The sequence below is a fragment of the Blennius ocellaris genome (assembly GCF_963422515.1).
Source record: "Blennius ocellaris genome assembly, chromosome: 12".
NCBI lineage: Eukaryota > Metazoa > Chordata > Actinopteri > Blenniiformes > Blenniidae > Blennius > Blennius ocellaris.
In genome coordinates, this window is record NC_137661.1 from 19,419,856 (window position 1) to 19,435,418 (window position 15,563).

Sequence of the window (15,563 nt, forward strand, 5' to 3'; positions counted from 1 at the left end):
GTATCAACACAGTCTGCAAAATGTGAGACAGCACAAAGTATGTGCATGATTTGAATCCTCCTAATTTGTTAAATCTCGCCCATCTGCTACTTCAGATACTGCAATTTACATTAAAGCATATTGCTCAGTGTGTTCAATTTCAGTCTGTTGAGTATTTCATACAAGCCAACAAGCCTCATCAGCATTACTTACAGCAGAAACCAGAAGGTGGACTATGGAAGCATTTTCTGCTAAATGAAATCACAGACTAAGCAGGCAGACGTCATGCTATGCACAGTTGGAGCTTAAGAGGGTAACATTTCACTTACTAAAGACCCTTAAACCATATAAACCGAAGTTCAGACTTCACTTCCAAATGAACTCTTGATGTGGAAAACATCACAGCTGGGAGTTGCTCTGCTTCGTTGATACGTTGTCACTCTGCAGCCTTTAATATCCAAATCGTTGCTAATGAGGAGGTGTGAGAGATCCTGTCTGAGTAACACGTTTGATCTCTCTCTCTCTCTCTCTTCCTCTCCCTCTCTCTCTCTCTCTCTCTCCCTCTCTCTCGTTCATTAGATGCCCTCATCTTCAGGCCAGCCTGGTCAGGGAAAGAAAATTGGCCACAGAGGCGTCGACGCATCAGGAGAAACTACTTATAAGAAGGTACTATAGGAGGCGAATGGTGTTATTGTTGTGGTTTCAATCACAAAGTTTCTTTTGATGGAGACGTCAGTGTTGTCAATAAGGTGACAAGACCTACTGCTGTGAAAGCAAAGAGTGTTTTCTCTTTAGGGTTATCGAAGCGTAAAGTATTTTATTCACCATCTATCCCTTTTTTTTGTTGTTGTTGTTTTTTCTCCCTCCGCCCTCTGCAGACCACATCATCAGCCTTGAAAGGTGCCATCCAGCTGGGCATCGGCTACACCGTGGGTAACCTGAGCTCGAAGCCTGAGAGAGATGTGTTGATGCAGGACTTCTACGTGGTGGAGAGCATATTTTTCCCCAGGTCTCTTACTATTCACACACCCACGCGCTCACGCGCACACAAAACCACACCTACACATACCGTCCTGTAGTTTCTTCTGGTAGTCGGTGTTTTTATTTCACTGCTTCAATTTGTTCTGATTTCCAGTGAAGGGAGCAACCTCACGCCTGCCCACCATTTTCCAGACTTCCGCTTTAAAACGTACGCTCCCGTGGCCTTTCGCTACTTCAGGGAACTGTTTGGCATCAGGCCGGACGACTACCTGGTAAGATGTCGCTCCTCTGTGCTACAGATTAAAGTGAGGTTGTTTTTTTTCAAGTTTTCAAAGAAATGTTATGAACCAGATGGAGCAAAGTAGCAGGAAAGGATGTGTTGAGTTTGTCAGTTATGTTCAACAGTAAACTATTCACCACAGCTTTAGTGCTGTATGTGCCAATAACTGCATTTTCTATATAATCTGAAACTTGTGACTCTGGAACCACATGTAGCTCATTAGCCTCTCAGTAGTGGCTCATTATTGCTTTAATGATTTTACACCTAGAAATTCTATCAGTTTGTTCTTGGTGGTGGTTTTCTGCTCTACAGACGATCTTTTCGATGTAACACAATTCAATATAACGGAAAATAAAATAGAAATGGCAAAAATGGCAGCATTTCATATTTGTATATCTTTCAGTTACTAAGTGCAACATAAACTACAGTTTAGTTATTCAAACCAAACAGAATGTGTTTGTGGTTTTATCCAATTTTTTATTAGTGAGATTAGGAAAAAATGTTTCTTGCTTTTGTAAAGGTGGCACAGCCCTGACATATATATAGATACAATGAGAAGAACAAGGAGGTGTGAGAGTGTGAAAGAGTAACAAAGCAGACAATAAAGGGAAGAGAAACCTAAATTAGAAAAACGATGGGTAGAAATGAGAACAGTGCATTAAGAGGGGGACATTAGCAGCAACCGGAGCAAGGATGACTCAGGACAGGAGTCGATGAGATGACGTCAGAGAGGGCAGAGGAGAAGAACGTGAACCCAGGTCTGCAGCTTGTCTCTTCCCATCAAGATGGAGGAGCTGGAGGCAGAATGATTCACCGCTCTGCTCGGAGCGGTCTGGTTGCATATACATGCACTGCTTTGTCCCGCCGTGTGAAAATGCTGCCGTGTGCCGTCTTTTCTCCCTCCGCCTGCAGCAAGCCTGTGGGCGCTCGTCACCAAATATCGTCCACACAAATCATCCGGCGACACTCCAATCTGAATATTGGATTTTAAATATGGTTAGGCTCCAATTTGTTGGTGTGACTGGCTGTTTTAGGAGGTAGAAACATCAAATTAGAGATCCGACAATCAACCTATTCATCTTACCTTCGAATCGGTCATTTGGTTGCTTGTGATAAATAACACTAGAAATCTGCATCGTCGAGAGAAACGAGAGCACTAATTCTATTCAATGCCTCTGATTCAGAGATAATGTTGTTAATTAGGTGGTTTCTGTGGTCCAGTCAGCCTCACGTTACATTTGTAGTTGTAGCTAACGCTCCAAGGAAGATTCATGCACCTTTCCACAATAGATTGATCAGCCTATAAAAGAGTTTGGTTTATTTTTCCCCCATGGGCAGCTTGAGAGCAGCACTTGACAGCATGATGTTTGGGTGTAACCAGAAATCCAAGGAGCCTCCCCTCCCAGTAGTACTGCCAGACACAACCATTATGAGATGATGTGAATATACAAAAGTAAATTAATGAAATGGGGGAGTAAAGATTTAGATACCGTAGTTGAAGGAGGAGGTGGGTCAATTGTTCTAGATATCTAATATATAATAGTATAAGCAGAAAGATGATTGGATGGTGAGTGGTGATGACAGTGCCATTATTTTGACAGTATGGGAAAAGTGGTAGTGATCTGAGGGTTCTTAACGACTACACTAAAAGTGGAATGCTCAGTCAAGAATCAAGGCAGTTACAAAATGATTGCATGAATCAGTATGGAGGACGAAACATGTAAAAACCAAATACGCCACCAAAATAAGGACCTAAATATGGAATTAATTAACCGAAATAGGATTAAATTACATAAATGTGTCTTTAATACATTAAAATGCCAATTCACTCACTCCATGTTAGAAGCACACCTCACGATTCAGCCAACCATCTCATGGTCTGGTGTTGCAGTTTCTCATGTACCTTCCTCATCTGTCGACCTCAAAATGCGATTAAATCTTTCACATCAATGTTTTATACTGTGCTGTGTAAGTGAATTGGTGTATGCTCTTTGTGTGTATGGTCTTTATTCACAAACGTGTTTGTGAATGTGTGAATCTGCTTTGAGGTCAAATTAACAAGTGGTGAGCCTGTGTATGTGCCATGACATGCACTCATACAATATATATATATACACACACACACACACACACACACACACACACACACACACACACACACACATACATACATACAATAACATACATAATATACACAAACATTTATAAAGAATAAAATGTAAGTTTTGCATTCTATCACATTCATTCAGACAGTGCACCCCTTTCTAATATACATGTTCACACCCAAATTGTATCAATTGTGATTAAACAAAATGCCCACAAGGATTATGTACAGTATTTATTCAACTTTCATTAAATAATAGATTACATGTGGCAGGTGGAGATGTATTTTATGTGATGCATAATTGATTAATTAAAAAAAAAAAAGTGTTTCGACTCGGTTCAAGACCATTAAAGGCCGTTATTCACTGCTGCAATTAGGAGCAGAGCCCCGGCTAAGCGCGCTACACGGTATTAACAATCTGTTGAATTTTGGAGTTCTAAGGTCATTTAATCACCTCAAGTAAAGCACTCACTTGCAACTCGGCTAAATTAAGCTTGTTCTAGTCCGGTGCAGCAGTGTTTTCACATGAAAATGTGTTGGATAATTAAACAGTGGATTCCTCCCATAAGCTTGTGGTGGGTCATGTGCAGAAGTGTGATTGCATCATCTGGTATTAAAGTGATTCTACCTTATGTACTTTCACTACGGTTCTCACAACATTTAATATTAATATTAATAGTGCAATCATCTCCACAGCAGTCTAGGCTTCCACTCACACACAGTTTTTAATCGAAGCCCCTCTGTGTCAGAGTTATGCTCTCCAATAATATGCCGTTAACTTGCGGACATCGGACAAGCCTCGTACTGTAGAGTTGCCTTTTTCTGTGGTTTTTTTGCTGGACTCCAGAAATATAAAAGAGCCTAAGTTGGACTGGAGCCAGTGTGTGAGGGGAAAAAGTGAATGGTGCATCCTGTTAGGTGTTGGTGCTCAACACAGTCTACTGTTGTATCCATGACACACAGCTTATGAAAGCACTTAAGCTGCTTGTTCTCTGAGTCACAACTCAGTCAGCTCTGAACACACAGATAATACACATATTTTTAGCTTCTGTGCATCTTATACTTCTTCTTATTCTATCTTATACTATACCAATGTATCGTCACTGGTTTATAAAATCCTCACCTTCAAATTCCTCTCCGTTTCTTAGAACATATCATGATCCAAGTCGTGGGCACATCTTGTAAATAAGAACTTATGACGGTAAATTTAGCATAATGTTAATAATGTAATGATTGTTGATTTGCTAATTTTGTCCTTCATTTTCAATAAAAACAAGGACAATTGGTTAAGAATTTGCTTCATTTGCCACTCATTTTCAGACACGTAACATGGTTATATGGTTCTGCTGTACTTATTCACCGATTGCTTGGTGGAATATCTTTGGATGATTGGTGTGAACTGTTGACTTTGATATTGAATTTTGAACATGGCAATTACAATTTATATCTGATTTAATACACATTCCACTCCAATTTCTGAAAAGTTGGAACAACGTTTTAAATTTAAATAAAAAGTCTTGCACACCCTGATCATTTATTTCCAGTGGAACATAAATAACATATCAGACGTTGGTATTTAAACAAATTTGGCTCATTCTGAATTTGATGCCAGCAGAAAATTGCAGAACTGTTTGAACAGGATCAAGACGCGGCTGAAAAAGCAATTAGACCAAATCACAAACGACATTTGTCAAGGTGATTCGCCTGACTATTTCTGGTAACAGCACATTTTAACGTGTTGTTATCACTTTCTTTTTTTTCTCACTTTGTTCAAAGTTTGTGCGATCTTTTCACCAAGTGTTTTTTGTGTGTGTGTGTGTGTGTGTGTGTTATCTGTGTAAACTTGCAGTACTCCCTATGTAATGAGCCCCTGATCGAGCTCTCCAACCCTGGGGCGAGTGGTTCGGTGTTCTATCTCACGAGGGACGACGAGTTTATCATCAAGACCGTGATGCACAAGGAGGCCGAGTTCTTACAGAAACTACTGCCTGGGTACTACATGGTAAGCAAATTTTGTGAACTCGTAGTGCATGAGTGGGAGATCCGATTTGACAGCGCATCTACAATGTGAATATTCTAAGGGATGAAAAAAAAAAAAAAAAATCAAAACGGAGAGCAAATATGGTCGGGCCACATGTCAGAGTGTTACATAAACCGTTCAAATAAGGTGCTACTGCGTTTTAGCTCCTGGTTGTGAAGGTTTTTTATCTTTTACTTGTTATGGGTCGTGAGGTTTTACTTTAAGGTTCACGATAGGCATCGCCAATAATAATAATAATAATTGTCTAATGATCACAGCGCACAGATTCTTCAGGGCTATTTAGCACGCCTGGGAAATCTGCCAGTGTGCACACACGCGTCAACATGCATCTCTCACGCTTTCTTCTTCTTGCCGTAATTTATGATATGTCGATTGCAGGTTTATGTAAGACTCTTATGTCTCTCATAAGGGTGACATCCTTTTCATGGATTGCAGACATAACAGTTCTCATTTCTTCATGAAACCTGCAGGCAGTTTCCTAAGAGGCTGGCTGGTGTGTTTCAGTCGCCGGGTGCACTGAGCTTAAGTCCAACAGAGCGTGACTTTCACCAACAGTAACGCCCACCCACCCACACACACACACACACAGACACACACACACACACCTCTTTCACAGTCTGCAGGCTTATTCTGAATGAAGTCAACCAGCAACAGTTCCTTGTATGTCCATGCTACCGGTCCAGTCTCTCAGGTTCAGGGCTTTGGCACTGTGTTTATTCATGTGCCGACAGCCGCAGGCGACGACCACTACGGGAATTCATTTAATCATTTAAGGACGTTAAAGGCTCAGCGCATTCACTGTGACCTTTTCCATGGTTTTTGGTTGTGCTCTGAAGGGCTTTCTCGGGTGTAATTGGTCTAAGAAGGTGGTTTAATGAACGCAGAGAGATTCACTTCCACGTGGAAAGGCCGTAGCTGGAGGCGAGGAAGCAAGTGGACCAAGAAACACAATATTACACGTTGACTGAAACAGGCGCTCAGAACAATGGACGCAACCAGCAATCACTTTGAGCATCTCAAGTGTATATAGCGAAGGCATTGCAGACGGCGTGTAGATGGTCATTGGTATAGCTCTACTTGTCTCCAGCAGCCGACTGGCCGATGGTCGTGGGCTGGCCGAGGAGTCTGGCTCTGGGCAGCGTGCAGATCACTGTGATGTAACCGGCTCCACATTTGGCCTTTCTCTCATATGTCTTGTCTTCGGTTTTTATTATCTTATTGCCCTCCCCTGCTGCCATGACTCCAGCAGTGTAATTCATTTTTTTTTTTTTTTTTTTTATCTTCCCCTCTTCTGTTCTTGAGTTTTAATCCATTTTCCGTCACGTTTTTCTATCACGCTCATGTTGGTGCCTCATCCCTCTCCGCTCCCTCACGTGTCTGCGTTGTTGGCCCTGCCCTCCTCACATTGACGGGAGGGTTGTGTGTGGCTGAGGGCAGAGGATGCTCTTTCTCTCTGTGAACTCTCTCTCTCGCTCTCTCTCTCTCTCTCCCCCCTCTCTCTCTCATATGAAGGTCGTGCTCCTCCCAAGTCTTTTCAGCCATTGTTGTTCTCTTCTTTCTCTTCTCCTATTTATCTTTCCTCTCGTCGCTGGTTTGACTCCTGGATACTTGTGTATTACCGCTCTATGGATCAGCGATTCCAGTTTGCCTCTCATTTCTCTAATGGGGCTGAGCTGGCCCAGGTCCCAAGGTCGGAGCAGGTTGTTCACCCAGCTTGACTAACCTCATTCCTTTGCATTGAAAATAGAGAGGAGAGCTCTGTAAAGGAGGAACAGGCAGAATTATGTGAGAACACGCAAAAGGACTATATAAAGTACCAGTTAAAATATTCATCCATTCATTTTTATTTAAAGTTTTCCCTCTGGTTTCAAGGCCGCGCTGCAGTGTCATGTCCATCACTTTCGCCTCACAGAAGGAATATTCCCGGCTTGGGCTCAGGAGCCTTTCTTTATGGAGTTTGCATGTTGCAACTTTCAGCTCTCCTTCAACAAGTTCCTGCTCTCACAACCGTTTTCAGAAAATCTGAAAATCACCTTTTCTTTTTTTAATTGGGCCAGAAATTCTATATGATTGCCAACCATTTCCCTCTGTAGACAGTAGCTGTGCCCAGCCTGCACAGACCCCCCCCCCCCCCCCCCCCCCATAGCATTGGGGCGAAACTCATGATTTGTGGTTACTCTGTGTTATGTAATGCATCCTGCTGCAATCAGGTGTGAAATGTTTAACTATAACCTGTGTGTGTGTGCCTGCGTGTGTGTGAACACTTGACAGTGGTGTCGTGTTTATCTGTTAACTGTTTGCATAACACATATCACCTATCACATGGCTCATGTATTTTTCACACCTTACAGGAAGAGGTAGAGAAATCGGCTACTTCTTGTTTGTGTTGTTTGAATTCCAGCTCGCATGTTGATGCCTGAGAATCACTTTGATTCTGCAGACATGTTGCAGAATGTGATTTTAGGTATTGTGAGTCATCGACCAGCCTTTCACCACAACAACCGAGTCAAAACCCTCAAATGATTTCACATAAAATTGCGTCTGATCACAGCAGATGAAACAAAGCTCATTTGTGATCCTTTTTTTTTTTTTCCCTTGTTTTTCTCTTCTCTCGCTCTCGCTCTCTCTCTCTCAGAACTTGAACCAGAACCCGCGCACTTTGCTGCCCAAGTTTTTTGGCCTCTACTGCGTCCAGTCGGGCGGAAAGAACATCCGTGTCGTCGTGATGAACAACGTCCTGCCCCGTGTGGTACGCATGCACCTCAAATACGACTTGAAAGGGTCCACCTACAAGAGGCGAGCGTCCAAGAAGGAGAGGGAGAAGGCGAGGCCCACCTTCAAGGACCTGGACTTCATGCAGTACATTCAGGACGGACTGATGCTGGACCAGGACACCTACAACGCTCTGGTCAAGACTCTGCAGAGAGACTGCCTGGTGAGAACGCCGCTATTTAAAGGACTCTTCACTCCCTCGGTTTTCTCTCGAGAGGTACAGGCGAGAGCGACGGCAGGATGGAGGGAGGACAAGCTGAGGGTGGAGACGGTCAGACTGGTTCACTGGTCGTGAAGGAGAATCGAGACAACAACCTCGTAAAGTGTCTCCAGCGAGGAGAAAGCTAAAGAGGGTGGGGAGCCCATGCAGTCATGGTTGGAAGAAAGGATTACGAGCAGAGAGGAAGGAAGGATAAAGAGATGAAATGATTCAGCATCCACAGGATAAGTGATAGATGGAGAGAAATGTAGAAAATCTTCAAAAATAAAAGTGTCAAACTGGATACTTATGGCACTCTGAACAGTAAACGGGGCTCATGCACGAGAGAGGAGGTGGACGGAGAGAAGAAAAGTCTGTTTATGACAGTGCTTGGCGTTCCCAGGATCCCTCACAATAAATCCAAGCTTTGTTATGAGCAAGAGGTTTCACAAGGTGTCTGGTCCGGTGTCAGGCTTGCAGCTGACTTGTAAATCACTGCCTGCCGTTTACATCTACGGAGCGTGTGCTTGGGCGGGAGTGCATATGCTCGCGCTGGCTCCCATATACATTGTTTATTAATGTGTGCGCGCTCGCACGTCACTGGGCCTCATGTGTGGATGCGATTCCTCTCCAAACGAAAGCCACTCTGTCAGATTTATTTATCACATCAGTCAATCAGCGTTACACCTCCAACCGTCCGCCCGTGTTGTGCTCTCAGGTGCTGGAGAGCTTTAAGATCATGGACTACAGCCTGCTGCTTGGGGTTCACAACATCGACCAATCGGAGAGGGAGAGGCAGATGGAGGGCTCCCAGGGCGAAAATGATGAGAAGAGACCCGTGGCCCAGCAGAAGGCTCTATACTCAACTGCCATGGAGTCGATCCAGGGGGGAGCCGCCTGCGGAGGGTCCATCGATACTGACGACACGTGAGTTAAGCCAGACAAACGAGGGGGCTGTCGGCCAAGGAGCAACAAGCGATAAATGTGACCGCTGCGAGGAAAGAGTAATGGCCAGTGCATTAGTCAAGCTTGCCATAATAATAATGACAAAGTGGATGATTAATTATCAATAGTTGCATTTATTTATTAGAGTATATTCAGCTGCTTTCACCTCTTGCACTTAAGATCTGCAGGTTTCAGTTGTTATACTTCAATCTGGATCTGCAGCCTTTCCGATTCACTTGTTTTTAACCAGGAAATGTAAAACTCTCCAATGATACATTGAGACATAAATGTGGCTTAGAAATGACCAATTGCAGCGAACCATTTCAACCATCATGATAAATTGTTGCATGTAAACATGCGTCGTAAATTACGTTTTCAAAGTAAAACTGAAACTCCACTTTGGACAGTAGAGGCAGCGGTAGCCTGGCGAGGTTTGGAGGCTTGAATTATGTAATTTATGTAAACTAAAAGCTGCTGAACCTTTGCTTTCAGCGGCTTTATGAAAGTAGTTCCTCTATGGGAGAATGAGCGGTAATTTTCTGTATCGATCAAGTTAAAAGGAACACTAATGTACTGCCTACGCAGTGAGGCTCACAGAATTCAGGCCACTGGTAGGAACATTGTTAAAGGGTGGGAGAACAAAATCAAATTATATCGGATTGTCTGTCATTACTTCATAAGCTCCTGCAGAGCGTATCAGCACTTCAATCAAAGCAAGAAACACTGTGCGGTTATGAGATTACGGATCGTTGGTTTGAAGGCCAGCAGCTAACATGACAAAAGGATAGAAAGAAGAAGAAATCAGCTCTTGCAGAAGTGCGTGTGGTATGTTTGCTGAGCAGGACAGCGGGCTATCAGAAGGGAGTTTAAAGAGGTATAACACAAAATAATGGAATTACAGCGCCAACTCTAAAGCTATAGTTTCCATCTTAAGTCCCTTAAAACAACTTAGAGGGCTTCTCTGCTGGTAATGCATAACCCTTCATTAGATTAAAGTTGAACATTAGCATCCTTGTTACTAATAAAGTATCATGAACATCAGAGCCAAACTGAGGGTGACTTTGTGAAAAGTTGCTGGCGGCGGCAGAAATGTCCTGCAGAAGCCACAAGCTTTGGTTCACGTCAGCCTGAAGAGAAACCCTGAGTTAGACATCGTTTCACATCTTTCAGCAGATTTAAAGAGACAAATGTATTACAAAAAACTCTAATTTTTTTGGAACACTTTTTCAAATTGTTGTTCAACAGTTCAGTCCTCAAATCATTTCTTTTTGTTTTGTTCTTTTTTATTTGACTCTTTACAGGTTTCGCAAAATGTTGTTGAATTAAACGTTGACAAGCAAGAACATACATGTACGTTTAAATCACAGAGAAATATTTGAAGTTGTGTTATTAATATTATTAATAATGTAACGGGATCAACTAGGGCTGCAGCTCCTGAACTAAAACGAGTTTGACACTCCTGCTATAACAGCTTCATGGTAAATAAATTCTCCATTGGAACTATTTTACTGTGAATGAGCAGGAAACATTACTGCACGGAGGTATTTACTTGTTTTGACAGTTCCGCCAAATGTTTTAATTAAAATCAACATTTTATGTGTTGAAAGTGGCTCCACATGTTTGGCTTTGATTTCACTATTTAGGGTGCAGCTCACACTCCTTTAAGCTCTTTTCTTATTAATCCAGAGTCGATTGGTATGTTTAGCTAGACTGAGAAATGGTGATAAAGGTTTCCTTTTTGTTGTATGACCCTTCTCCTTTCAGGATGGGAGGCATCCCAGCTGTCAACGGGAGAGGAGAGCGACTGCTTCTCTTTATAGGAATCATCGACATCTTGCAATCTTACAGGTGATTATCGCAGATCAGACGTCAATGGCTCAGAATACCGTGCCGTTAAATTACAGCCAATCCTTTCTCTGAGCAAGACAGGGGGACTAACGCACAATTGTCAAGTTAGACTACTGTTGCAAAGGATCCAAAGGAGTACAAATCAATTAAAACGGTCTTCACACCGACGACTTTGATTTGACAAAAGTTTTATTTGAGCTTGCATGACAACTCACATTTTGTTTCCTCACCTTTAGCTGTTTATTAAAGAAGAAAACAAAGCAGGTTAATGGGTGTTGGTTTGTGTGAATGTCTCCCTGCCTTCATCTATAATCAACTCTGACTTTAAGTGAGAGGAACAAAAACACGCACAGGTCTGGGAAAATCCCACAATCTAAATATTTATACCTCTTTAGTTATGCAGCTCTTAGCGATTAATTATCTTATCATTTCAATCCCTGAAATCCTTTCTGTATAACTCATTACTTTTATTTCCTCATTTCTTACTTCATTTTCATCCCATATTTCAATGTACTTTTTCTATTTGAAAAGGCTTTACTATTTTAGTTTTACATGTATTTATACATTTATTTTTTTAATTTTACTCTTCCTTCAGCTGCTTTGCTCGTGTGTGTCTTTTGTGTTTGTGTATTATTTCACTCTTACACACATACTCTATATGTCGGTGTGTGCAGTTACAATTTCTTTTTTTTGACAATCATTTGTGAAGCATTTTGAGTTTCTTTTTGTTTCTTTGTTCTGAAAGGAAATAAAGGGTTAGGGTTAGGGTTTCTCCTGCAGTAGACCGTGTTTACTGCTTCCTCACTTCAGCACAATGAAGACCCTCAGCCTGTGGGCTTGTTGCGCATGCATTTTTACGCTTTACTCCAGCGAAAGAGGAATGTTTAACATCACCTCAAGATGTCTTGTCTGTTTCTGCAGGCTAATCAAGAAACTGGAGCACACGTGGAAGGCTTTGGTTCATGATGGGGTGAGTTTTTTTTTTTTAAAGCTTTCCCGAGGACACACTGGATTCAAAACATATGAACAATTCCGAGTTGAATTTGTTCTCGTTTTTATTGTTTCTTACACCTGAGGGGTAATTCTCTAAAAAACTTTATTTGGTTTAAATAAGAGGCAGTCTGTTCTGTCATGCCACATCTGTACCTCTCATTGTTTTTCCTGTTCATACCTGAACTCATAATATTATTGCCCCTCTTACTTTCGTCTCCAGCGAGTCCATCTGTTGAGACGCATTTGTTTACGTGCGTGTACTTATGTGTGAAAGCTCATTAGAAGCCGGCTTTAGTGGCAGCTATGGATTACTCAAATGTTAATTACATGCATATCAACACCTGCAGTGTTATAATAGATGCAATATTTTAATGTATTTGTTTGTTCAATAAGCACTAATCCCCGTTTTTCTTTCACTGACATGAACATGAGCTTTTACTGAGCTTTACTTCGAGTTCATCCATTTAATGGAGTTTTATGTGAAGCTGAGAAATTATTGTTGTTATTTTCCAGCTTTGTATTCAGATGTTGCCCTTTGATTTTCAGCAAACAAATAAATAAATAAAAAGACTTTGATTCCAGAGACACCTTTATGTAAATTTTACCAATTTAAAACCCTTGCAAACATTTTATCAGTGACCCCGCGTTATCAGAACACAGCGCTCTCTCATAAACAAACGGGACCGAAACCAACATGACTTGTAGCTGGTAGAATAGAAAGTGAGTATTAAAACAAGTCTTCTCTAACACATTCAAAAGAAATAAGGAAGAAATAAGGAAAATATAACATTACGAGCAGCAGACAAAAGTTAATTAAAAAGCGACATATGAATTTTTTGTTAAGTGAAATAAAAATCCTTCATTCTAAGGTCATGGTTGACAATGATAAGACCAGATATTTTGAAACGTCTAACGTCACTTTGTACGCACTCACATCTGATAAAAGCAGGGATTTAATAATTATCCCTTCTTTTTATCTATTATTTATTGTCATGTGAATCGCCTCAGTGTATTAACAGAGGATCTTAAACAGATGAGTTTTGCGTTTGGATACGAGGTGAAGATGGTTGATGCTGCAGATGTGGGATGAGAGTGAGCTCCAGAGTTTGGGAGCAGAGTAACTGAAAGTGTTGCTGGGATTATACTGCACTCTTGTATTTGACAAGCATGACCTTTTGCGCATCTATGATTTTTTAATTTTAATTTTTTTGCCTGTCTGAGATGCTTGGAGAGCTCTCTCTGCCCGTATCCAATCACCCTCCATCCTTCCATCCACTCCGAAGTTTAGGCTGTATATCATCACCTTCCTCCTCTCAAGATAGAAGCAACCTTATCAATCTCCCTCCCCACTCTCCTTACTCACTCCTCCCACTCACGCCGAGACACACTCGTACACAAGATATGTGTGAAGGAGCGAACGTCGTCCCGTGCGTCACCGCTTCTGACGGCCGCGGCCGCTCCACACACTTACCATGTTACACACGGCCGACGGAGGCTTTCGGAGATGCGATTGAGAGACAGCGAGGCAGAGGCAAAGAGCGAAAGACTCAGAGGGTGTCCCTTCACTTCCCCAGTCTCCCCCACCGCTCCTGTCCTCTTGTCATCCCAAACCAAACACCAAGTGTCATCTGTCAGTCTGCTGGCGGTGTTATCTCGCGCTGCTGCAACATGAATAATGAAGAGACTCGTCTGTAGCCTCGTCTGACTGCTTCGGAGCGTCTGTCGCAGCGTTTGCATGTGTTGATCAGCGGAGTGGTCCCACTCGGGCAAAAGTATTACCGAAGTAGGGCACCGGAAGGGGCTGATAGACAGTTTAATATGCCGCAAGCAGGAGTTTAACCATTTTAATCATGCACCATTTGTCTCTTTAATCCATCCGTCTCTCTCTCTCTCCCCCCCTCAGGACACCGTGTCGGTCCACCGGCCGGGCTTCTACGCCGACAGGTTCCTGAAGTTCATGAGCAGCACGGTTTTCAAGAAGAGCTCCTGTGAGTTCATTTGACATCAATGCACTGCCTTACATAGTCAGACAGCGCCGTGTGAGAAGAGACACAGACACTCATGTCAGACGCCAAGCTTCTGTCTCATTTACTGCTGAGCCGCGATGGGGGGGAAAGTCAGATCCTGTCGCTAAATGCCTTATTAGGCTGCGTTTCACGTCAGATGAAAGAAAGCGGCTCGTTATTTCATCGCTTTTCAAAAACCTCACTCATGAACAGATGTATGTTGATTTTGAGGTTTTAAAATATATGTTTGAACTCGGTTTGAATTGTCTCGTTTTAAAGATTCTTTTGTGGACGATGATGCTTGTAAAATTACATAAATACATAAAATTAAATAAACAGATACAATGCACTGAAATACTGCTTCAGCTGACCTTTTAACAACTTCAGAAAAAAGAAATGTTTCACTTCATTTACATTTTACAAAGCTCCAAATTTAGTTTTTTTCGACAATAACCCCAAATAATGAAGTAATACAAATCACTAATGAATACACAGAAAATCTTTTTTAACTGGCAGCTGTTACATTATTGTTTTTTTATTTCTTTTTCTTTCCTGTATGTCAATGAAAACAAAAGAAAGAAAAGGAACAATAAAAGGATTCTTTGTGAATTACCAGCAAACTAATTCAGGGATTGAAAATTCCGTCAACTCAAATCTTTTTTTAAATCATAAAAACAAACACACAAGAAGCAGGTTGGTTTTATCAACAGGTAATACAGCTAATGTGGTGGTGCTTGTTGAACTCATCTGGAACCAGGCCAGCAAGCGTCAAGTCATTTGGAGAGTTTTTTTTTTTTTTTAGTGGCAAGCGCAGATATGTGACTGCTATTTTAACACCACATCATCAACACACTTTGAAAACAGACTAGACTGGCTAAATTATGAAAAAAAGAAAAAGAAAAAAAAAGTCAAAATTATCTTCCGTATTTCCTCACGGTTGATTGATTCATGATGTTTCTTGTCCCTCAGCTCTGAAGTCGTCTCCATCCAAGAAGGGTCGCGTGTCTCTGACGGTGCCTAAATGTGGCGGCCCCGGAGCGGCCTGGTCAGTCAGCCAGCTGCCCTCCGAGCGAGATGAGAACATCTACGACCTGAGAGGAGCTCGCAGCTTCCCGACGCTGGAGGACGAAGGTATTTACATAAGCGCGCGGCGTCGCAGAGCAGTGACACAAACCAAGACAGACGGGCAGAGGCAGATCAGACGGAAACAGCAGCCGTGATTGTTGTTTCGAAGCTTTGTGCTTCTGTTGATCTTCCTTTGAAGTGTTTCTCAGTAAAAAAAAAAAAAAAATGTCCTTCAAACTAGATTTATATGGAAGCAACAAGGAAACATTGTCGTATCCTTCATTCACAGTTGTACCAATGGTGCAACCGGTCTGAAAAAGGAAGTATCTGACAGTAATCCTTGTGTCCCC

General features: G+C 42.0%; 1 protein-coding gene across 1 annotated transcript in view; it reads left to right on the forward strand.

Annotated features, from left to right (window-relative positions):
• pip5k1ca (phosphatidylinositol-4-phosphate 5-kinase, type I, gamma a) overlaps positions 1–15,563 on the forward strand; it is a 47,366-nt gene that overhangs the window by 16,839 nt on the left and 14,964 nt on the right. The window contains exons 3-12 of the mRNA XM_080506139.1: positions 559–645; positions 858–988; positions 1,115–1,232; positions 5,194–5,346; positions 8,021–8,320; positions 9,075–9,283; positions 11,066–11,149; positions 12,071–12,119; positions 14,046–14,130; positions 15,118–15,279. Of these exons, the coding sequence (XP_080362265.1) occupies positions 559–645; positions 858–988; positions 1,115–1,232; positions 5,194–5,346; positions 8,021–8,320; positions 9,075–9,283; positions 11,066–11,149; positions 12,071–12,119; positions 14,046–14,130; positions 15,118–15,279 (1,378 nt within the window). The remainder of the gene's footprint in view (positions 1–558; positions 646–857; positions 989–1,114; positions 1,233–5,193; positions 5,347–8,020; positions 8,321–9,074; positions 9,284–11,065; positions 11,150–12,070; positions 12,120–14,045; positions 14,131–15,117; positions 15,280–15,563) is intronic.